Source organism: Hyperoodon ampullatus, assembly GCF_949752795.1.
Source record: "Hyperoodon ampullatus genome assembly, chromosome: 3".
NCBI classification, from domain to species: domain Eukaryota; kingdom Metazoa; phylum Chordata; class Mammalia; order Artiodactyla; family Ziphiidae; genus Hyperoodon; species Hyperoodon ampullatus.
Genome location: NC_136916.1, coordinates 36,577,884 through 36,601,899, shown reverse-complemented (window position 1 = coordinate 36,601,899; position 24,016 = coordinate 36,577,884). Strand labels below are relative to the sequence as shown.

The following is a 24,016-nucleotide window of genomic DNA, read 5'->3' as shown; positions in this document are numbered from 1 at the left end:
ATTCTATTTTTAATTTTTCGGGGAGTCCCCATACTGTTTTTTACAGTGGCTGTACTATTTTACATTCCTACCAATAGTGCACATGGGTTCCAGTTTCTCCACATCCTCACCAGCATTTGTTATTTTCTGTTTTTTTCATAGTAGCCACCCTAATCGGTATGAGGTGACTTCCTCTATTATTTTTAGTGGTAGTGTTATAATGAAATTATTGGTTTCTATATATTCAGTGTGTTTATGTATTCAGTCATTCTTTTTTTTTCTTTTCCGTTATGGTTTATTACAGGATATTGAATATAGTTCCATGTGCTATACAGTAGGACCTTGTTGTTTATCCATTTTATATGTAATAGTTTGCATCTGCTAATCCCAAACTCTCAGTCCATCCGTCCTTAATCCCCTCACCCCCTTGGCAACCACAAGTCTGTTCTCTATGTCTGTGAGTCTGTTTCTGTTTCATAATAAGTTCATTTGTGTCATATTTTGGATTCCACATATAAGTGATATCATATGGTAGTTGTCTTTCTCTTTCTGACTTACTTCACTTAGTATGATAATCTCCAGGCCCATCCATGTTGCTGCAGATGGCATTATTTCATTCTTTTTTGTGGTTGAGTAGTATTCCAATGTGTGTGTTTGTGTGTGCATACATACATGCATACCACATCTTCTTTATCCATTCATCTGTCCAGAGACATTTAGGTTGCTTCCATGTCTTGGCCATTGTAAATAGTGCTGCTATGAACATAGGGGTGCATGTATCTTTTCAAATTGTAGTTTAGTCTGGGTATATGCCCAGGAGTGGGAATTGCTGGATGATATGGCAACTCTATTTTTAGTTTTTTTGTTGTTGTTGTTACGCAGGCCTCTCACTGTTGTGGCCTCTCCCGTTGCGGAGCACAGGCTCCGGACGCGCAGGCCCAGCGGCCATGGCTCATGGGCCCAGCCGCTGCGCGGCATGTGGGATCCTCCCAGACCGGGGCACGAACCCGTGTCCCCTGCATCGGCAGGCGGACTCTCAACCACTGCGCCACCAGGGAAGCCCTATTTTTAGTTTTTTGAAGAACCTCCATACTGTTTTTCATAGTGGCTGCATCAATTTACATTTCCACCAACAGTATAGGAGGGTTCCCTTTTCTCCACACCCTCTCTACCATTTGCTATTTGTAGACTTTTTAATGGTGGCCATTCTGACTTGTGTGAGGTGGTACCTCTTTGTAGTTTTGATTTGCATTTTTCTAATAATTAGCGATGTTGAGCATCTTTTCATGTGCCTACTGGCCGTCTGTATGTCTTCTTTGGAGAAATGTCTGTTTAGGTCTTCTGCTCATTTTTTGATTGGGTTGTTTGTTTTTTTTTGTTATTGAGTTGTATGAGCTATTTGTATATTTTGGAAATGGAGCCCTTGTTGGTTGCATTGTTTGCAAATATTTTCTCCCAGTCTGTAGGTTATCTTTTTGTTTTGTTTATGGTTTCCTTTGCTGTGCAAAAGCTTATAAGTTTGACTAGGTTCCATTTGTTTATTTTTGCTTTTATTTCTATTGCCTTGGGAGACTGACCTAAGAAAACATGGATACAATTTATGTCAGAGAATGTTTTGCCTACCTTCTCTTCTAGGAGTTTTAAGGTGTCATGTCTTATATTTAAGTCTTGAAGCCATTTTGAGTTTATTTGTGTGTATGGTGTGAGGGTGTGTTCTAATTTCATTGATTTACATGTGGCTCTCCAGCTTTCACAACACGACTTGCTTGAAGGGACTGTCTTTTCTCCATTGTATAGTCTTGCCTCCTTTGTCAAAGATTAATTAACTGTAGGTTTGTGGGTTTATTTCTGGGCTCTCTATTCTGTTCCGTTGATTCATATGTCTGTTTTTGTGTCAGTACCATGGTATTTTGATTACTGTAGCTTTGTAATATTGTCTGAAGTCTGTGAGGGTTATGCCTTCTGCTTTGTTCTTTTTCCTCAGAATTGTTTTGGCAATTCTGAGGCCTTTATGGTTCCATATAAATTTTAAAATTATTTGCTATTTCTGTGGAAAATGTCCTGGTTAATTTGATAGGGATCGCATTAATTCTGTAGATTGCTTTAGGTAGTGTGGCCATTTTAACAATACTAATTCTTCCAATCCCAGAGCATGGGATATCTTTCCATTTCTTTGAAACATCTTTGGTTTCCTTTATCAGTGTTTTATAGTTCTCAGGATATAAGTCTTTCACCTCCTTGGTCAGGTTTATTCTTAAGTTGTTTTGTTTTGGGGTTTTTTTGATGTGATTTTTTTTAACATCTTTATTGGAGTATAATTGCTTTACAGTGGTGTGTTAGTTTCTGCTTTATAACAAAGTGAATCAGTTATACATATACATATGTCCCCATATCGCTTCCCTCTTGCATCTCCCTCCCTCCCACCCTCCCTATCCCACACCTCTAGGTGGTCACAAAGCACCGAGCTGATCTCCCTGTGTTATGGGGCTGCTTCCTACTAGCTATCTATTTTACGTTTGGTAGTGTATATATGTCCATGCCACTCTCTCGCTTTGTCACAGTTTACCCTTCCCCCTCCCTGTATCCTCAAGTCCATTCTCTAGTAGGTGTGCATCTGTATTCCCGTCTTGCCCCTAGGTTCTTCTGACCATGTTTTTTTCTTTTTTCTTTTTTTTTTAGGTTCCGTATATATGTGTTAGCATATGGTATTTGTTTTTCTCTTTCTGACTTACTTCACTCTGTATGACAGTCTCTAGGTCCATCCACCTCACTGCAAATAACTCAGTTTCATTCCTTTTTATGGCTGAGTAATATTCCATTGTATATATGTGCTACATCTTCTTTATCCAATCATCTGTTGATGGACACTTAGGTTGCTTCCATGTCCTGGCTATTGTAAATAGAGCTGCAATGAACATTGTGGTACATGACTCTTTTTGAAGTATGGTTTTCTCAGGGTATATGCCCAGTAGTGGGATGGCTGGGTCGTATGGTAGTTCTATTTGTAGTTTTTTAAGGAACCTCCATACTGTTCTCCATAGTGGCTGTATCAATTTACATTCCCACCAACAGTGCAAGAGGGTTCCCTTTTCTCCACACCCTCTCCAGCATTTATTGTTTGTAGATTTTTTGAGGATGGCCATTCTGACTGGTGTGAGATGATATCTCATTGTAGTTTTGGTTTGCATTTCTCTAATGATTAGTGATGTTGAGCATTCTTTCATGTGTTTGTTGACAATCTGTAAATCTTCTTTGGAAAAATGTCTAATTAGGTCTTCTGCCTATTTTTGGATTGGGTTGTTTGTTTTTTTGATCTTGAGCTGCATGAGTTGCTTGTATGTTTTGGAGGTTAATCCTTTGTCAGTTGCTTCATTTGCAAATATTTTCTCCCATTCTGAGGGTTGTCTTTTCGTCTTGTTCATGGTTTCCTTTGCTGTGCAAAAGCTTTTAAGTTTCATTAGGTCCCATTTGTTTATTTTTGTTTTTATTTCCATTTCTCTAGAAGGTGGGTCAAAAAGGATCTTGCTGCGATTTATGTCATAGAGTGTCTGCCTCTGTTTTCCTCTAAGAGTTTGATGGTGTCTGGCCTTACATTTAGGTCTTTAATCCATTTTGAGTTTATTTTTGTGTATGGTGTTAGGGAGTGTTCTAATTTCATTCTTTTACATGTAGCTGTCCAGTTTTCCTAGCACCACTTATTGAAGAGGCTGTCTTTTCTCCACTGTATATTCTTGCCTCCTTTATCAAAGATAAGGTGACCATATGTGCTCGGGTTTATCTCTGGGCTTTCTATCATGTTCCATTGATCTATATTTCTGTTTTTGTGCCAGTACCATACTGTCTTGATTACTGTAGCTTTGTAGTATAGTCAGGGAGCCTGATTCCTCCAGCTCTGTTTTTCTTTCTCGATTGCTTTGGCTATTTGGGGTCTTCTGTGTTTCCATACAAATTGTGAAATTTTTTGTTCTAGTTCTGTGAAAAATGCCAGTGGTAGTTTGATAGGGATTGCATTGAATCTGTAGATTGCTTTGGGTAGTAGAGTCATTTTCACAATGTTGATTCTTCCAATCCAAGAACATGGTATATCTCTCCATCTATTTGTATCATCTTTAATTTCTTTCATCAGTGTCTTATAATTTTCTGCATACAGGTCTTTTGTCTCCTTAGGTAGGTTTATTCCTAGATATTTTATTCTTTTTGTTGCAATGGTAAATGGGAGTGTTTTCTTAATTTCACTTTCAGATTTTTCATCATTAGTGTATAGGAATGCAAGAAATTTCTGTGCATTAATTTTGTATCCTGCTACTTTATGAAATTCATTGATTAGCTCTAGTAGTTTTCTGGTAGCATCTTTAGGATTCTCTATGTATAGTATCATGTCATCTGCAAACAGTGACAGTTTTACTTCTTCTTTTCCCATTTGGATTCCTTTTATTTCTTTTTCTTCTCTGATTGCTGTGGCTAAAACTTTCAAAACTATGTTGAATAATAGTGATGGTAGTGGGCAACCTTGTCTTGTTCCTGATCTTAGTGGAAATGGTTTCAGTTTTTCACCATTGAGGACGATGTTGGCTGTGGGTTTGTCATATATGGCCTTTATTATGTTGAGGAAAGTTCCCTCTATGCCTACTTTCTGGAGGGTTTTTATCATAAATGGGTGTTGAATTTTGTCGAAAGCTTTCTCTGCATCTATTGAGATGATCATATGGTTTTCCTCCATCAATTTGTTAATGTGGTGTATCACATTGATTGATTTGCATATATTGAAGAATCCTTGCATTCCTGGGATAAACCCCACTTGATCATAGTGTATGATCCTTTTAATGTGCTGTTGGATTCTGTTTGCTAGTATTTTGTTGAGGATTTCTGCATCTATGTTCATCAGTGATGTTGGCCTGTAGTTTTCTTTCTTTGTGACATCTTTGTCTGGTTTTGGTATCAGAGTCATGGTGATTTTGGAAGAGTTTGAGAAGGATAAGTGTTAACTCTTCTCTAAATGTTTGATAGAATTTGCCTGTGAAGCCATCTGGTCCTGGGCTTTTGTTTGTTGGAAGATTTTTAATCACAGTTTCAATTTCAGTGCTTGTGATTGGTCTGTTCATATTTTCTCTTTCTTCCTGGTTCAGTCTCCGAAGGTTGTGCATTTCTAAGAATTTGTCCATTTCTTCCAGGTTGTCCATTTTATTGGCATATAGTTGCTTGTAGTAATCTCTCATGATCCTTTGTACTTCTGCAGTGTTAGTTGTTACTTCTCCTTTTTCATTTCTAATTCTATTGGTTTGAGTCTTCTCCCTTTTTTTCTTGATAAGTCTGGCTGATGGTTTATCAATTTTGTTTATCTTCTCAAGGAGCCAGCTTTTAGTTTTATTGATCTTTGCTGTCGTTTCCTTCGTTTCTTTTTCATTTATTTCTGATCTGATCTTTATGATTTCTTTCCTCCTGCTAACTTTGGGGTTTTTTGTTCTTCTTTCTCTAATTGCTTTAGGTGTAAGTTTAGGTTGTTTATTTCAGATGTTTCTTGTTTCTTAAGGTAGGATTGTATTGCTATAAACGTCCCTCTTAGAACTGCTTTTGCTGCATCTTTTTTTTTTTGATAGGGATTTTTTTTTTTACTTTCCCTTTCTGATATTTCATTGTTAGTGTAAAGAAGTGGAATAGATTTCTATTTGTTAATCTTGTATCCTGCTACCTTGCTGAATTTGTTTATCAGTTCTAGTAGTTTTTGTGTGGAGTGTTTAGGGTTTTCTCTATATAGTATCATGTCATCTGCATATAATGCTAATTTTACCTTTGTTTTTAAAAATAAATTTATTTATTTTATTTATTTATTTTTGGCTGTGTTGGGTCTTTGTTGCTGTGCGTGTGCTTTCCTCTAGTTGGGTTGAGCGGGGGCTACTCTTCATTGCAGTGTGTGGGCTTCTCATTGCAGTGGCTTCTCTTGTTGAGGAGCTCTTGGCGTGCGGGCTTCAGTAGTTGTGGCACACAGGCTCAGTAGTTGTGGCTCTTGGGCTCTAGAGTGCAGGCTCAGTAGTTGTGGTGCATGGGCTTAGTTGCTCCGTGGTATGTGGGATCTTCCCGGATCAGGGAATGAACCTGTGTCCCCTGCACTGGGGGATTCATAACCACTGCACCACCAGGCAAGTCCCAATTTTACCTTTTTTAAAAACATTTTTACTTATTTTTAGTTTTTGGCTGTGCCCCATGGCTTGTGGGATCTTAGTTCCCCAACCAGGGATCAAACCCATGCCCCCTGCAGTGGAAGCACGGAGTCTTAACCACTGGACCACCGGGGAAGTCCCTATCTATTTCTTCTTGATTCAGTTTTGGTGAGCTGTATGTTTTTAGAAACTTGTTCATTTCTTCTATGTTGTCCAGTTTGTTGGCATATAGTTGTTCATAGTATTCTCATGGTTTTTTGTATTTCTGCAGTGTCAGTTGTTATTTCTCCTCTTTCACTTTTTACTTTGTTTATTTCGGTCCTCTCTCTTTTCTTCTTGGTGACCTGGGCCAGAGATTTGTCAATTTTGTTTACCCTTTCAAAGAACCAGCTCTCGGTTTTATTGGGTTTTCCCTATTTTTTTAATCTCTATTTTATTTATTTCCCCTCTGAGCTTTATTATTTCTTCCCTCTGCTGACTTCAGGTTTTTTTGTTCTTTTTTTTTTTTTTTTTTTTTGCGGTATGTGGGCCTCTCACTGTTGTGGCCTCTCCCGTTGGGGAGCACAGGCTCTGGATGCGCAGGTTCAGCAGCCATGGCTCACGGGCCCAGCCACTCCGCGGCATGTGGGATCTTCCCGGACCGGGGCACGAACCCACGTCCCCTGCATCGGCAGGCGGACTCTCAACCACTGTGCCACCAGGGAAGCCCTTGTTCTTCTTTTTAAAATTCTTTTAGGTGGTAGGTTAGGTTGTTTGAGTTTATTCTTGTTTTTTGAGGAAGGCCTGTATCACTATGAACTTCCCTCTAAGAACTGCTTTTGCTGCATCCCATAGATTTTGTATGGTTGTGTTTTCATTGTCATTTGTCTCAGGGTATTTTAAATTTTCCTCTTTGATTTCATCATTGACCCATTGGTTTTTTAGTAGCATGTTGTTTAGTCTCCATGTAATCATTTTTTTCTCATTTCTCTTTCTGTGGTTGATTCTGTGGTTTCATGCCCTTATGGTCAGAAAAGATGCTTGAAATAATTTCTATCCTCTTAAATTTGTTGAGGCTTGTTTTGCATCCTAGTATGTGGTCAGTCCTAGAGAATGTTCCATGGGCACTTGAAGAGAATGTGTATCGTGTGTTTTTTGAATGTATTGTCCTGAAAATATCAATTGGTCTACCTGTTCTATTGTATGTCATTTAGGATCTCTGTTGCTTTATTGATTTTCTGTCTGGAAGTTCTGTCCACTGATGTGAGTGGGATGTTAAAGTCTCCTACTATTATTGTATTCCCATCAGTTTCTCTCTTTATGTCTGTTAGTATTTGTTTTATGCATTTGGGTGCTCCTGTATTGGCTGCATATATGTTAACGAGTGTAATATCCTCTTCTTGTATTGATCCTTTTATCATTATATAGTGTCCTTCTTTATCTTTCATTTTGGCCTTTGTTTTAAAGTCTATTTTGTCTGATATGAGTATTGCTACCCCTGCTTTCTAATCATTTACTTTTAAATGAAATATCTTTTTCCATCCCCTTACTTTCAATCTTTGTATGTCCTTCACCCTAAAGTGGGTCTCTTGTAGGCAGCATATTATAGACTCTTGTTTTTGTTTTTTTTGTTTTTTTTTAATCAACAGTCTGCCACTTTGTGTCTTTTGATTGGAGCGTTTAGTCCATTGACATTTAAAGTAATTACTGACAGATATGTATTTATTGCCATTTTAAACCTGTTTTCCAGTTGATTTTGTATTTCTTCTTTGTTCCTTTCTTTTTCTTTTTCCTATTGTGGTTTGATGGTTTTCTTTTGTGTTATGCTTGTGTCCTCTTCTTTTTGTTTTTTTGTGAATCTGTTTTATGTTTTTGATTTGTGAGTCATTCTTTTTTAAAAAATATCTCATGAGTATTTATTTTTTTATGAATTTATTTATTTTTGGTTGCATTGGGTATTCGTTGCTGCGCGCGGGCTTTCTCCAGTTGTGTCATGTGGGGGCTACTCTTCGTTGCGGTGGGCATGCTTCTCAGTGTGGTGGCTTCTCTTGTTGTGGCGCATGGGCTCTAGGTGCACGGGCTTCAGTAGTTGTGGCGCCTGGGCTCAGTAGTTGTGGCCTGTGGGCTCTAGATCGCAGGCTCAGTAGTTGTGGCTCACGGGCTTAGTTGCTCCGTGGCATGTGGGAACTTCCTGGACCAGGGATCAAACCCGTGTCCCCTGCATTGGCAGTCAGTTTCTTCTTTTTTTTTTAATTGTTGTACACATTTATTGTTTTTGCATTTGCTGCCAGGAATGTTTGCCACAAGTTCACAGCCAAGTTGTAGATAGTGATCTGTGACCCTCAAAGCATGACGGTGTCCACTCTTCCTGAGTCCATACCTGGACTCAGTCTCCACTTGGCTTGTTTGGGTTGGTTTAAGCTGTAAGCTGATTCAAACCTTTCTACACAAGCTGTGTATACATTCCAAACACAGACCATCTATCACCCTGGTGGTGAAATCTGAGAGGAACAACATAAAATGGTTTATAGCACTTATTGATTTTAACTTGGCTAATGTCCCAAACTAGTTAGGAGATAAGGCAGTCCTCAGCAGGCAGGCAGATTCTTAACCACTGTGTGACCAGAGAAGTCCTGTGAGTCATTCTTTTTGATGCTCAATTATCCCATCTTTGATCAGTGGGAGCCCCTTCAAGGTGGCTCCTGTGTCCTTTGGATATGAACTCATTAAACCTTGAGAAGCTTTCTTACTTTGAGCCCCAACAAGATGTCCTGGGCACATTTCTTGTGCTAAACCTAGAGTCAGTTGTTTTTCCAAGAAGCCAGGGTTTTTTTGTGTGTGTATGTGTGTGAGAAATGATATTTAGAGGCCACATTCTGGGCACCAGAGATGCTTATTCTGCTGGATATATCTGTTCCTAGGCCTTTTCAGTGGTCAGAGCTAAAAAATGTATTTTTAAAAAGAGGAAAGGAAGGGGGCTTCCCTGGTGGTGCAGTGGTTGAGAATCTGCCTGCTAATGCAGGGGACGCGGGTTCGAGCCCTGGTCTGGGAGGATCCCACATGCCACCGAGCGACTGGGCCCGTGAGCCACAGCTACTGAGCCTGCGCGTCTGGAGCCTGTGCTCCGCAACAAGAGAGGCCGCGATAGTGAAAGGCCCGCGCACCACGATGAAGAGTGGCCCCCGCTTGCCACAACTAGAGAAGGCCCTCGCACAGAAACGAAGACCCAACACAGCAAAAATAAATAAATAAATTACTAAACTCCTAAAAAAAAAGAGGAAAGGAAGATCATGAGTTTATGCTGGTATTAAAATGTAAGATTATCCTTTTTTTTTTTTTTTTTTTTGCGGTACGCGGGCCTCTCACTGTTGTGGCCTCTCCCATTGCGGAGCACAGGCTCCGGATGCGCAGGCCCAGCGGCCATGGCTCACGGGCCCAGCTGCTCCGTGGCATGTGGGATCTTCCCGGACTGGGGCACAAACCCGTGTCCCCTGCATCGGCAGGTGGACTCTCAACCACTGCGCCACCAGGGAAGCCCAAGATTATCCTTTTTATGTAACTGATTTTATACTGAAAATCTTGGTTCCTAAGATTTTCTTACTACACACACACACTCACACACACACATACACACCAATTTTAAAATATCAAAATCAATATTATTTCTAATGTTAGGACAACTGCATAAAGTTGAGGGTGTATTTTCAGTTCTTTTTGTCCTTAGAATTTATCATATTGAGAATGTATAAGTCAAAATACTATGTTTTAAAAGTCACTGGGAATAATTTTTTTCTCTACATGGTTATGTCACCTACTTGATACATAGTTAGGTTGTTTCTGTTTTTCAATTTTTAGGGAATGCTTTTGTTTATTTAGTTTAATTTTGTATATGTATTTGAAATTATGTAAAACATTTATGTGATTCCAAAGTTACATAACAAGGTATATTCAGAAAAGTCTTGCTTCCATTCCTGTCCATTTCACCCTGTTCTCTCGTTCCCCATAGGTAACCATTTTTTATTGACTTTTGGTTTACTGCTCCATTGCTCCTTTTTTGCAAATATGAACAAATGTGTGTGTGTATGTGTATGTGTGAGAGTGATTATTTCCTCCTTTTTTACACAAAAAATAGCATACTTGTTTACTGTTCTGCACCTAGAGCAATAGTGAAAAAACAACAACAACAAAACCTTTTATTATGGAATGTCCCGAACAAATATAAAAGTGGAAAGAACGGTATAATGAACCTTCTTTTAACAGTTACCAGCTCAGTGGCCCGTCTTGTTTCATCTATGTTCTTACTCACCCCTCCCCCAGTGGATTGTTTTTAAACAAATCCCAACGTTATAGTATCTATTTCAGTATATATATCTAAAAGATAAAGCTTTATCCTCAAAAAATACCAAAACATAGACATAATATCATCACATTCAAAATTAATAATAATTCCTTATTATCAAATCTTAATATCAAGTGGCAGATGTCTCAGTATTGTCATCATTAAGTTAGGGTTAAAATATCTGATTGTCTCATTTCTTTTTACACTTGGCTTGCTTGAATCAGGATCCAAATAAGGGCTGTACATTGCAGTTGTATACACTGAAAATGTCTTTTAAGTCTCTTTTAATCTGTAAATTCCTCTTCCCTTAATCTTTTTTTTTCCATTGAAATTTTTTTTTGTTGAAAACGCTGGATTGTTTGTCCTGTAGAGGCCCTATATTCTGGATATTGCTGCTTAAAGCAGAGATCTTTTCCTGGCCTCCCTAACAACTTATCCGTCTGAGCACTCCTCTGACCCCAGGTCAGTGGCCCCCTCAGTGAGTAGTACAGTTATCCCTTTTTTCCTAAGAAGGGCCTCTTCAGATGCAGGCACCAGCTTAGTCTCTTGCTTTCCCCCTCTGGGCTGTCTGGGCTCTCCCCATTAGAGAGCTTCAATGAGTCTGCCTGTAGGACTTGTTAGCCTCTGGTTCTCTCCTGGGGCTGAGAACAAAGGAGCTGCTACCCATCCTGTGCTTTCCTGTGGGTGTATGTGGTCAATTGTGGCTCAGGGCACCCCCCAGCGTGGGCTGAGGTTATGGAAGCTCAGTTAGTCTGCACTGGGGCTTCTGAGCATTAACCAGGGTAGGCTCAGGTCTACTTTGGAAGTCCCTGAGTCAGCTGACTAAAGCTGTTGAGTAAGAACCTGCTTGAGCTAGGGTAGAGGCCCTGGTGAGTCTGGCAGTGTAATGCGGTCTTAGAATTCAAGAAGTGCCTTGGGCCTCTGAAAAGGAAAACGTGATTCTCTGCTAAGCCAGAGGAGAGAAGTACTCACAGTCCTACATGTAGGACTAATCTTTGGGAAAATACGGTCAGGTCTGTTTTTGATTAATAAGGTGAGAGGCAAAGCTAGCTTGGGTGTCAATGTCAACACTTCATGAGGCCTGGGGATTTCACTAGTGTCCTAGGAGAGCTGGAAGAGAGAATGGTTGGGGGAGGAGGTCATTGTGACCCATGTCCTAGGAAAGCCAGACAGCTCTGATTGGAGAGCTACAGGCCTGTGGCTCCTGCGTGAACTGCTTTCTTGCTGTTCTTTCCTAGACTTGCCAGGTGTGCCAGATGCTGCTGCCCAACCAGTGCAGTTTCTGTGCCCACCAGCGGATCCACGCCCACAAGTCCCCCTACTGTTGTCCGGAGTGTGGAGCCCTCTGTCGCTCTGCCTACTTCCAGACCCATGTAAAGGAGAATTGCCTGCACTATGCCCGCAAGGTGGGCTACAGGTGGGTGCTACCTGACTCACTGTCCTGGGCTTGCCCAGTGACTGGTTCTTTTTCTGGACCAGAACTCATTTAAGACTTGAGTTTTGGGAGTTCCCTGGTGGTCTAGTGGTTAGGATTTGGTGCTTTCACTGCTGTGGCCTGGGTTCAGTCCCTGGTTGGGAAACTGAGATCCTGCAAGCCACGAGGCACGGCCAAAAAAAAATGAGTTTTGATCTTAAGAGGCCTGGGCTCCAGCCTAATAAGAGAAGAACGTTGATTGGTATGTGGACAGACATTTTTATCTTGTAGGGAACCAGAATAGCAAGGGGAAGAAGAATAAGGAGTTAAAAAGTTAAACATTAAAAAAAAAAAAAGCTTTGGGACTTCCCTGGCTGTTCAGTAGTTAAGACTCTGCGTTTCCACTGTAGGGGACACGGGTTCGATCCCTGGTTGGAGAGCTAAGATCCCACATGCCATGCGCAGCACAGCCAAAAGATTTAAAAAAAAAAAAAAAGGCTTTAAATGGGAAGATTTGGGGGAAATTAGAATATATATAAACATTCACTTTGTCAGTTTGTTTTTTAAAAGTATATAAATTTGTTCACAAAGTTATCATGTTTGGCATATTAATTTTAAAGTTCTATTTCAGTAATAAATTTACAACTGTCAGTACTTTCAAATGTTCTCAATTTTTGTTAACAAATGGCAAGATGCCAAACTCACAGGACTGTAGTATCTTTGTGTTGATTAGTTTTTGTCAGTTTGTGAGAAGCAAAACCTGAGAATGGAAAAAATCATCAGCTTCATGGTAAAACCGAGAAAACTCTATTTTAATTAAACTGAATCTTCTCCATTGTGTCGAACAAATATAAGCAAGAAGTCATTTTCAGGAAAAAGATCAAAATGAGGGGGAACACTCCCTCCAACACTCATTGATCCATCATTTTACATTGACGCAATCAGGTCTCCTTTACTGGTTTACTGGTTGCTTGGGAGTTTCTACATCTTCTCATGCTTTACTTGATCATTTTTACTTCAGAAATATAATTTTGCCCAAATTTATTAAGGTTTTCTTCTCTTTGGTATTAAATTTTTTTATTGATTTAGTTCATTTAATAAACATCTTTTGAGTACTTACTGTTGTCTTTAGCATTGTGCCAGACACTCAAGATACAAAGATGATTAAGACCCAGCTCCTGCCCTCAAGGGGCTTCAGTCTGATAGGTTACAGACATGCACACAAGTAGTTACGATTCAAAGTGGTAAGTCCCATAGTTGAGGAATGGTCAGGAAAGCTTCATAGAGGAGATATTAGGAGGTTTTAGGTAGAAGAAAGGGGGAGAGCATATCTGGCAAGAGCATAGGCAAGGGATACCAGCACACATAAAAGGGCTTACAGGAATGATGAGCATTTCAATAGATGTAGGTCAGGATGAACCGGAGGAAGGGTGAGAAATGAGACTAGGGAGTTGGTAGAGGCCAGGCCATGCAAGACCTTGTATTCCTTGGCAGATGTTTGGACTTTATCCAGTGGACAGTGATGAGCTACAGAAAGATTTGCAGCAGGGGAGTGATCCAACTGGATCTGTGTTTTGGAAAGATCATTCTGGAAAGCTGACATGTATATTAGAGGGGAGAGATTAGAGACTGGTTGTGTGACAATCCGGATGAGAGACCAAGGGATTCAGCTAAGGCATGGCTGTGGGGATGGAGAGAAGGTAAATTTGAGAGAGATTAGGAAGTAGAAACATTAGGGCTTGATGATAGTTTGTATACTGGGGTGAGGGATGGGGAGTGGTTAGTGATCACTTCCAGGTTTCTCTCTTGGTATAAGCATTTCCAAATGTAGACTGATTTCTTTTACATGTTACGGAGAATGGAGAAGCTAAAGTGTATGGGAAGAAAATAATCCAGAGATGGGGTTATACAAAGCCCTTGCCACCGTGTTGCAGAAGAGCATTGCTGGGCAGCACCCCAGGCTACATTTTAAAACCAAACACCTGAACCTGTGTTTTTTGCAGTATTCATAAAGTTTGAAAATACCTTTCTAACTTTGACTTAAGTGTATGCTGCTTGTTTCAAGATCAAATCGAATCCAATAGCAATGCAATCAACACTTTAATTTTTGTATTTGAATCTTGAATCCAAGAAATTTTCAATAACACAGATGGATTAATAGCATTTTTTGTCTTTTAATTAAATATTTTACTTTCTTCTGTAAGAGTAGAAAGAAACCTAATGCCTCAAAAGGAATTTAGTTTATCAAGCCTTTGTAAGAAATGTCAGACAAAAAAGTATTATGATTCAGGTAGAGGGATTACTGAAGATATTGACCTTAAAATTTTCAATGATCTATGGTTGAACTCAGAAGATATACACACTAATACAGTATTCATTATACTTAAGATCTTCAGCTATTAATGTGTTTTTCTGGTAACAGCTTTATTCAGACAATTCATGTACCATCCTATTCACCCATTTAAAGTGTCCTATTTGGTGGTTTTTACTATATGCACAGAGTTGTACAATCAGTCACCACAATCAATTTTAGAATATTTTCATCACCCAAAAAGACACCCTATATTTGCAATCCTCCCATCCCCCCCAACCCTAAGCAACTACTTTCTGTCTCATAGATGTGTCTCCTTTGGACGTTTCATATAAATGGAATATGTGGTCTTAGCCTAATGTTTTCAAGATTCATCCATGTTGTAACATATATTAGTATTTCATTCCTTTTTTGTTTCTACCTGTTGGCTATTATGAATAATTCTGCTAATGAACATTCATGTACAAGTTATTATGTAACACATGTTTTCAGTTCTTTTGGATATATACCTAGCAGTAAAATAAGGAACTACCAGATTGTTTTCCAAAGTGGCTATACCACATTTATATTCCTACCAGCAGTGTATGAGAGTTTTGATTTCTTCACATATTTGTTATTGTCTGACATTTGCATATAGCCATTGTTGTGGGTATAAAGTTGTATCTCATTATGATTTTGATTTGTATTTCTCTGATGGATAATGATGTTGAGCATATCTTCATAAATTTATTGGCCATTTGTATATTTTCTTTGGAGAAATATCTATTCAGATCCTTTGCCCATTTAAAAATTGTGTTATTTGTCTTTCTGTTGTTGGGTTGTAAGAGTTCTTCATATATTCTGGTTACAAGTCCCTTGTCAGATGTATGATTTGCTAATATTTTCTCCCATTCTCTGGGTAGTAATATTTTTTAGGAAATTCTCAGAAGGTACCTATGTTCCATTTCACTGAGCTCTACTACAGAGTTTTACAATATTATATTTTTAGAATTCTATAAATTATTCTGCTCTTTCTTGAAAATTTGGAGAGTGACCAGTGTCGTAAGGGAGCAAGTTTAGACTGTTTAATAATGTGTTATTTTCTTATTATTTGTGGTTATTGGCAAAGCTAAATATTTTACTGCTCTTTATCTTTTCTAAAACTTTATATGTTTGACAGCATATGGTTCTATAATTGTCTGTTTTCTCTTTTTCTCTTAAACAGTTGGTAAAGAGCTGTGTCATAGGGTTGGATTTCTCTTCTGCAGAGTTTTTCATCAGTTTGTAAACCCTGCTTGATTCAGTCCTTCACTGAGGCTACTTGGCACATGTTCTTTTACCCCTTTATATTCTCACTTTCCGTGAGGTTTCTTCCAAGAATGTCTGCTGGGTAAATAGAATGGATTTTCAGTCGCATTTACATTGCTCCTGTAGGAGTTTGGTCAAACTGCACAAATAAAACCACTTAAGAGATTCTTTACACACCAGGTGTATTTGCCACTTTGGATGAATTTGGAAATATGTGGATTTTTTTTCTCCTCATAATTACTTGTGGTATGGATGTACTTCTGTGTGCTAGGAGTTGGTCACTATTTTGTTTAGCAGGAGAGAAAAGAAAATATAAGTGTAAGTAGTTTGTATAGTTGCTGTAACACATGTACACATTTAGTAACGAATGCTCATAGGCCTCAGCTGCGAACAGGCTTTGCGTTCTGTGCACTTCTCCTCATTGCTAATTAAGTTTGCAAAAGGTGATTCTGTCCCCCACCCCCACTCCCCAACACACACAAAAGGAAGAAAGACAAAAAGGACTGGTCAGGGTTTTGTGATGAGTTATGTGGATTGCAAAAATGGGTTAATGTATTGAAATGCAGGCTAATATTTGGGAGTCAAAGAATTCTTAAGTGAAGGGATGTCCTTTCAGTAAAGCAACAGCCTCTCTTCTAGCCTCTCTATCTAGCCTACTGGGATGTCAAGGTTATAGGAGCAAGCAATATTGCAACAAACGGAAAATAATAGTTATCTCAAGAGGAATAGCTGGGAGCAGGGAAGGTGTTTTCTCATGTAGGGGAGACCTGTGTGTGTTTATAGGCAGGAAGAAAGACTGAACACATGAGAGGGTCTAGGAACCTGAATAGATGCAGGTTAGCCTGGAGGAAGGTCACATCATTTTCTGATACTGAAGGAAGGAAACACAGTATTTATAGAGAGATATTTTGAAGTTGAAAGAAGAGTCCAACAGACCTCAATTTCAGAAAAACGGTTTAAGACAGTTGATACTTTACAAAAATGATATATGCACTAAACAAAACTCAGAAAATACGAATTGGTAGGGAAAAAAAGAAAAATGTTATCCATAGTCCCTCCAGGAGACACTAGAACACTTATGAGCTGCATGAACCAAAATGGCGTCGGGGGACTTGCCTCGTGGTGCAGTGGTTAAGAATCCGCCCCCCAATTCAGGGGACACGGGTTTGATCCTTGGTCTGGGAGGATCCCACATGCCGCAGAGCAACTAAGCCTGTGTGCCACAACTACTGAGCCCTTGCGCCACAACTACTGAGCCCGTGCGCCACAACTACTGAGCCCGCGCGCCTAGAGCCTGTGCTCCGCAACAGGAGAAGCCACTGCAATGAGAAGCCCGCACACCACAACGAAGAGTAGCCCCCGCTCACCGCAACTAGAGAAAGCCCGTGTGCAGCAACGAAGACCCAATGCAGCCAAAAATAAACAAACAAACAAAAAAAATACATTTATTAAAAAAAAAAACCCCAAAATAGTATCAGGCACATGTGACTACTGAGCACTTGAAGTGTAACCAGTGCAACTGGCCATTTTATTTTATTAATTTAAATTTAAATAGTCACATGGACAGTGCAGTATAGAACATGTCCATCATCACAGCAAGTTCCATCAGACAGTGCTGCTCTAGAGCATTTCTTCTTGGGCTTTGAGCGCTGTTTATTTTAATGTGGTTGTTATGGCGAGTGTAGCATTCCGTAATTGTACATTTTATTCAGTAAACATCCCTGCCTGTTCGGCTCCAGCTTGCGGGAAGGCACAGGCTTTCTGCAGTCTTCTAAAATTCCTCTTGGACTCCTGCAGTTGTTATCACACTTAAATGGATACTGTTGATGTCATTTTTGAACCATTCTCCACCCTCTCCACTCCCACCAGATTCTCTTGGCTGGGTTCAAGTTTTTGGTTTGCAGAAGAATATTCTCTGGCCAGTGAGGGGAGGGGAGGCTCTCTTCCCCCTTCTCTACCAGGTTGGGTGTTGGGCTTGGGGGACCCTGGGTGACTGCATTATGCCAGGCGGCAGCAAGCAGGCTCTCAAGGTGTACATGTGGAGGATAGAAGACTGAGTGCATGAGGGAGGGGGAGAGGGAGGGTCCCTGAGATGACCCTGTTCCTGTCTTCCATTCCTCCTTTTCCAACACTACTTCTTGGTCTGACATGCCTACTCCCCCCGTACCCCCCAATATCTGTTATCCAGGTGCATCCACTGTGGGGTAGTCCACTTGACCTTGGCCTTGCTGAAAAGCCACATCCAGGAGCGACACTGCCAGGTTTTCCACAAATGTGCATTCTGCCCCATGGCCTTCAAGACTGCCAGTAGCACCGCGGACCACAGCGCCACCCAGCATCCCACCCAGCCCCACAGACCCTCCCAGTGAGTGCAGCTCCAGGGCCAGCAGGCCTGTGGGAGCAGAGCTGATAGCTTGGGTGCTCTGTGGGGAGGTGTTGGGATGGACTGGGAAGCCTGGGCTAGTGGCAGAGATGCCTGGAGTCCTCTAAAGACATCCTGAGTCTGCGGAGTATCAACGTTGGCTCAGACTATTGATTTCCCAAACCTGACTCTGGTTCAGAGAGATCAGAGATGGGGTGGAGGGGCCTTGTGGTTCTGCCAGCGCAGCCTTGGGTACCTCACACGCTGGGGCTTGTCTCGTCAGGCTCATTTATAAGTGCTCCTGTGAAATGGTCTTCAACAAGAAGAGGCACATTCAGCAGCATTTTTACCAGAATGCCAGTAAGGCGCAGGTGGGCGTCTTCAAGTGCCCTGAGTGCCCGCTCTTGTTCCTGCAGAAGCCAGAGTTGATGCAACATGTCAAGGTGGGACGCCTTGGGAAAGGAGGCTGGGGAGAAGGGCACATGCCTCAGGCCGGGGGTCTGACTCTGTGCATCTTTCCCCTTGCCCAGTCAGTAATCGCTCTCCCCATCCCCAGAGCACCCACGGTGTTCCCCGAAACGTGGACGAGCTGTCAAGCCTCCAGTCTTCAGCAGACACATCTTCAAGCCGCCCTGGCTCTCGAGTTCCCACTGAACCCCCAGCCACTAATGTGGCTGCTCGGGGCAGCTCCCTGCCCTCTAGCCGCTGGGGCAGGCCTGAAGCCCATCGCAGGGGTGAGGCCAGGCCCCGGCTGAGGAACACTGGCTGGACCTGCCAGGAGTGCCAGGAGTGGGTTCCTGATCGGGAGAGCTATGTGTCCCACATGAAAAAGAGCCATGGTCGGGTAAGTGTAGCCACACGGGCACAGTGCAGCCCCAGATTCTGTGGACTTCTGTCCTGTGGGGTCATAGCCCCCTTATGTGGACGACTTCCTGGTGCTTTGGGCATGGTGGGTACTACAGATCTTGAGGTCTTGGGGCATCCTCCTTTCTGCCTTCATCATCTGAGAAGAAAGATGCACCCAGAACTGTCTTACGGTTCTGATGCTTTGCATCCTGTCATCTCCCATAGACGTTGAAGCGGTACCCATGTCGGCAGTGTGAACAGTCCTTCCACACCCCCAACAGCCTGCGCAAACACATCCGCAACAACCATGACACAGTAAAGAAAGTCTACACTTGTGGGTGAGTCCCTGGGGGTGGGAGCCAGGGGGCCTGAATTTATCAAGACTGTCCATAGTACCACTGGGGCTTTTCTCTGTTGTGAGATTAGGGCTCAAAGGCAAGAGATAAGCAGGTTTCTAACGGGATATGCTGTGGCTAGGTCAGAAATGAGGGCATTCCAGAAATAAGCTTCTAGAGCCTGGTGGCTCTGGAGCCCTCCCCGTTCCCAACTCCCTAACCCCAGGCTGGCCTGCCAGTCAGCGGTGGAGGGCCCTGAGGTTTGAGAGGAGCGGTGGCAGTGTGAGCATGTGCCCCGCTCGGCTGTGAGGCTTCAGCACCATCCATTCGAGCTTTAGGACAGGACAGGCCACTCTTTCAGGCTGACCACTAGCCCAGCACTTGGGTCCCTGGACCCTGATACCAGAGAGTGGAGAGTGCGGTCATAGCTCGGGGCCAGTACAGATACTCTGACTTGCTCTTGTTGTCTGCCACCTTGGCTGGCTTGCTGGCTAGATTTCTCTGGGGAGTACCCAGCACCACCCAGCCAGCCTGAGGGCCACTCTGCCTGCTCCAAACTCTCTCCCCGCTGGAGCCAGAAGCAGTTTTGCCTCTGCCTGCCTGCCAGACCTGCCTGGCCCCACTGGGCCCCGGAGCCTGTCATCTTACATGACCTCTTTCGACTGTACTTTTGCAGGTACTGCACAGAGGACAGCCCCAGCTTTCCTCGGCCCTCCCTCCTGGAGAGCCACATCAGCCTTATGCATGGTATCAGAAACCCTGATTTGAGCCAGACGTCCAAAGTCAGACCTTCGGGCGGACATTCCCCTCAGGTGAGCATGGGACCCCTGCCCACTGGAGCAGCTTGCCCAGTGCGGCTGGAGCTGGAGGGGCACTAGGAAGGCTACAGGGAGCCCATTTGTCCTTGTGGCCATTGAGCAGCCAGCAGTGACAGCGTCCCTCAATGCCAGTCACTCTCTAGTCTTGTGTGACCTGCCTGGGGACTGCACACAAAGAAAGGACAGGAACAAAGACCCACGAGGCAGCCCATTGACCGTTTTTCTTTTTGTTTCCCTGTCACTGCAACCCCCTTCCTTGGGTGTATGCTGCATTCTCTGGCCATCGGAGTACTTTCACACATACCCTCCTGCTTCTGCCCCTCTGCAGTCCTGGGAGGCAGGGGTAGGCAGGGCTCACTGTTAGGTGAGGGTGGCCATGCTTGGCTGAGTCACCTCCCCACCCCCACCCCCAGTTACAGAGGAGCCAGACCTAGACTCCTGCTATCCTGGACCTTCGTCCTATGGCCTCATCCCTATTTCATGCCCTAGTCCATTTCTGGTCAACTTCTGGAGCAGCCTCCTCACAGTAGCGTCTTCCCGCTCCACGGCAAGGGGGCTGCTCCTCAGAGGGGCAGGCATGTCTGGGAAACTGCCTGGATTTTCAGGAGTTTCTTTAATGGCTATTCAGAGAAGGGCCCTGGTCTGCAAAGGCCCTTTCACACACAGCAGGAAGGGTGTCAATTGACATTTTGGCAACATCTGTCTATGATTAAAATGCATACCCTCCCTTCTCTGCCAAATGCATACATCCTCTGATCTAGCAATTCTGCTTCTAAGATTTATCTGTCAGATATCTTTGGCCTTGGGCATAAAGAAATGTCTCAATATATGTTTTTAAGTGAAAAAAGCAGGGTGAAGAAAAGTGTGCGTGTAATGCTATCATTTCGTAAAAGGCAGTAGTTTTACTTCTGTGTACGGATAGAATATCTTTTGGAGGAGCCACAGAACCCAGGTAATACGGTGTTCTCTGGAGAGCAGGGCTAGGGAGCCGGGTAGGAGGGACTTAACCTTTTCTACACCCTTCCCATATCTTTGGAATGTTGTGCCACATGTATGTGTTACATTAAACAAATAAACATAAGAAACAAACCAAACCTAAACCAGAATTTAGGGCTGCGGTGAGCCTGGCCTGGGTGGTGATTCTGTGAGTCCTTGGGCTGCGTTTATCATGTTTGGGGGCCTCATGTCTCGGGCTCACATCGTTTCCCCTTTCAGGTGAACCATCTGAAAAGACCAGTCAGCGGAGCAGGGGATGCTCCAGACACCAGCAATGGCGCGACTGTCTCTTCCACCAAAAGGCACAAGTCCCTTTTCCAGTGTGCGAAATGTAGCTTTGCCACAGACTCAGGGCTCGAGTTTCAGAGCCACATACCTCAGCACCAGAAGGACAGCTCCACAGCCCAGTGTCTCCTCTGTGGCTTGTGCTACACCTCTGCCAGCTCCCTCAACCGCCACCTCTTCATCGTCCACAAGGTGAGAGACCAGGAGGAGGAAGAGGCAGAGGCGGCAGAGCCAGAGGAGGGCTCTGGGGAGGAGGTGTCCGTGGAGACCAGGGAGAACGGACTGGAAGAGTGTGCCGAGGAGCCTCTGTTGGGTGATTCAGAGGCCAGGAGGTCACTGGGCCTGGCCCCTGATGAGGATGGTGCCCAAGATGCTCAGAGTCAACCACAGGCCTCTCAGGACCGGGACAGCCACACACCGTCCCCGCAGGTGTGACTGGAAGCTTTGCAGTGTGCAGTCGGGTGGTGCCGTGGTGTCCTCCGCCTGCCACGCGGACAGTGGGAAAGAGAAGGCTCCATCCCGGTGTGAGTGTGGCTGGCTGGGCCCTGGAGCAGTGTCTGCCCTGAGCTGCTGGGGGCTGGGTGTCCCCCAGCCCCAGGAGATGGCGGGGTCGCCCAGGACCCTCACAGCTCTGAATTTGCTTCTGTTATTTATGGCTTTGTGCTGCTTCCTGGTACCCCAACTTTTGTCTGCGTCCTTCCAGCCCCCAGGCTGCTTAAGTGGCCCAACCCCGATGCTGTCACCTCAGCTCGAAACCCCTCAGCGGCTGTGCTCTTCTGGGAGGCTCCCCGCTCGCTGCCTTCAGCCAGGGGCCTCCTGACAGCAGCTCTCTTTCTTGCCACTGGAGCCTGAGAAGGGGGATGAGGGTGCTGGCGCAGTCCCTCTCAGAGAGCTCGCCCAGCCTGGCTTGCAGAGGGCCCTTGGTTACCATTCCCTTCCTTTCTGTCTTCTCTGATTCGTTCCCCCAAAAAGAGTCCTGGAGAATTAATTATCACACTGGCTCATCCTGTCTGTATTGGGGGGGAGAAACTTCTGCAGCACACCTCTGTCTGGAGCCCGGGAGAGCAGGAAACGCAGCCAAGGCAGGCAGGCACCGAGAGGCAGACCCCCTTCAGAAGGAGCTGCGCGTCCTTGTTCTGCTGCTGTTCTGCCTTTCCTGACGAGCGGGGTTTGGGGCACAGAGACATTGGGATATTTGTACTCTTGCTCCTGTGCCATTAGAGAGGCTACTGCCCCAGGCAGGCCAGCCCCTCCTCCTCTCGGCTGCACCCATGTTGCTCAGACTATATTTCAAATAAAAAAATCTTCTTACCATGCAGGTAGGCTCTTGTATTCCTCTTCCAGTGAGCCTGGCCCTACCCTACTCCACCTAAGACTTCCCTCACCGTCCCATCTCTGAGGGAGAACAGTGTTTCCTGCTGCCCAAGGACAGTCCTCTAGATTTTGGAGCTGTGGTGTGGAAACCAGGGGCTCAGTACTTGTGAAGGGGTGAGGGGAGGGTCTTATGCTGGTCAGGAGTCACCTCCGAGTTCTCCCCTGAGCTAGCAGCCTTGGCGTTTAGGGCCTATTGAAAATTTCCTGGGCACCTCCATCCTTCCTACAGACGGATTTTCGAACTAAGAGAACCCTTTACTGGTGGGAGGAATAGAAGGGAGGAATTCTGTACTTTTCTTGCACTGTTCAAGAGGCCTTGATATCACCCCTGCCACAGGAAACTTGGGTGTGGCAGAATTGGGATTAGACATGGGAGGCTGGGCTGTCTTTTCTTTGATGGCAGAGTTAGGACCTGACCTAGTACAAGGAGCCGGCTGTGCAGAGGTGTCCTCTGACCTCTGCTCCGAGTAGCTGCTGCAGCCCTGCATGGGTGGGATGTGGGACTGGGCCCGGCAGGATCGAGTGCAGCAAAGGGAAGTGGGTGCTGACTGCATTCTTAGAGGCGATCCTTCAAGGAAGACATTGAATAACAATGATAAATTATTAAGTCAGGTAAATATGCCTGACCTTTTCACAATTGAAATAAAAATTTCTTCCTCTATCAAATGCCAGATTTTTAGTGGAAATGCTAATGGCATTGGGAAAGGTTAGTGCTTGTTTCAGTTTCAGAGAAACAGTGCTTTTTAATGATTGCCATACCTGGCAAGGCCACCATGTCCCTGCTTCCCAAGCAGGCAGCGAGGGCAAACCGGGCCGGCTTGCGGCTGCATGCAGAGCCAGAGCTGGCCCCAACTCAGCTGTCATCCCTTCCTAATTCCAGTTGCAGGGTGCCCACCCTGCACCCGGGGCCATTCACAGGAACAGATTATAGAGGAGGCTGATAGAAGCGTTTGAAATGGATGGCCGAACCACTTCCTGCTCAGAGACAGTATAGCTGGAGCCGGTGGGGGGAGAGGAGGTGGTGAAATCACAGGTTTGACCTGTCCTGACCTCAGATCTATCTCCTTCCTGGGAATGGCGTGGAGTGGAAAGAATGTCGAGCCACTCACCAAGAAACCTGGGTCACAGCCTGGGTTCTGCCCTCAACCAGCTCTTAACAAACCCTCTTAACTTCACCAGCCCCTCCCCTTCAAGATAGACCTAGTATTTGCCATCCAACTCGATTCACAGGCTTTTGTGAGGTGATAAGTATGGAAGCATTTTCTAGTTCGTGAAACACTATCCATGTCAGGGATTATTGACTTGACTATGAAACACTATCAATGTCAGGGTGGAGGGTACCTTGCCAGCTTTTCAGACTTGGATGCTGATGGTCAGTTATGATTGGTCTGGGACATCTCTCCACTGTTTAGTAAGAGTGATGATTAACAGCACTTAAGTCCTGCTTGTGGGCCCAGCATCTTTTAAAAACACTTTGCAGTGATCCTCACTTTGTCCTCACAGTGATCTCACAGTTAGCCTCCACTTTACAGA

The 24,016-nt window shown here is 43.7% G+C and overlaps 1 protein-coding gene across 1 annotated transcript in view; it reads left to right on the top strand.

Moving 5' to 3' along the window:
• Positions 1-22,427, top strand: part of ZNF592 (zinc finger protein 592) — a 38,738-nt gene extending 16,311 nt beyond the window's left edge. Inside the window, exons 3-9 of the mRNA XM_079700514.1 lie at positions 11,694-11,872; positions 17,656-17,832; positions 18,113-18,272; positions 18,386-18,673; positions 18,901-19,013; positions 19,687-19,822; positions 21,044-22,427. Coding sequence (XP_079556640.1) covers positions 11,694-11,872; positions 17,656-17,832; positions 18,113-18,272; positions 18,386-18,673; positions 18,901-19,013; positions 19,687-19,822; positions 21,044-21,544 — 1,554 coding nt within the window. The 3' untranslated portion in view covers positions 21,545-22,427. The remainder of the gene's footprint in view (positions 1-11,693; positions 11,873-17,655; positions 17,833-18,112; positions 18,273-18,385; positions 18,674-18,900; positions 19,014-19,686; positions 19,823-21,043) is intronic.
• The last annotated feature ends 1,589 nt before the right edge of the window (positions 22,428-24,016 follow it).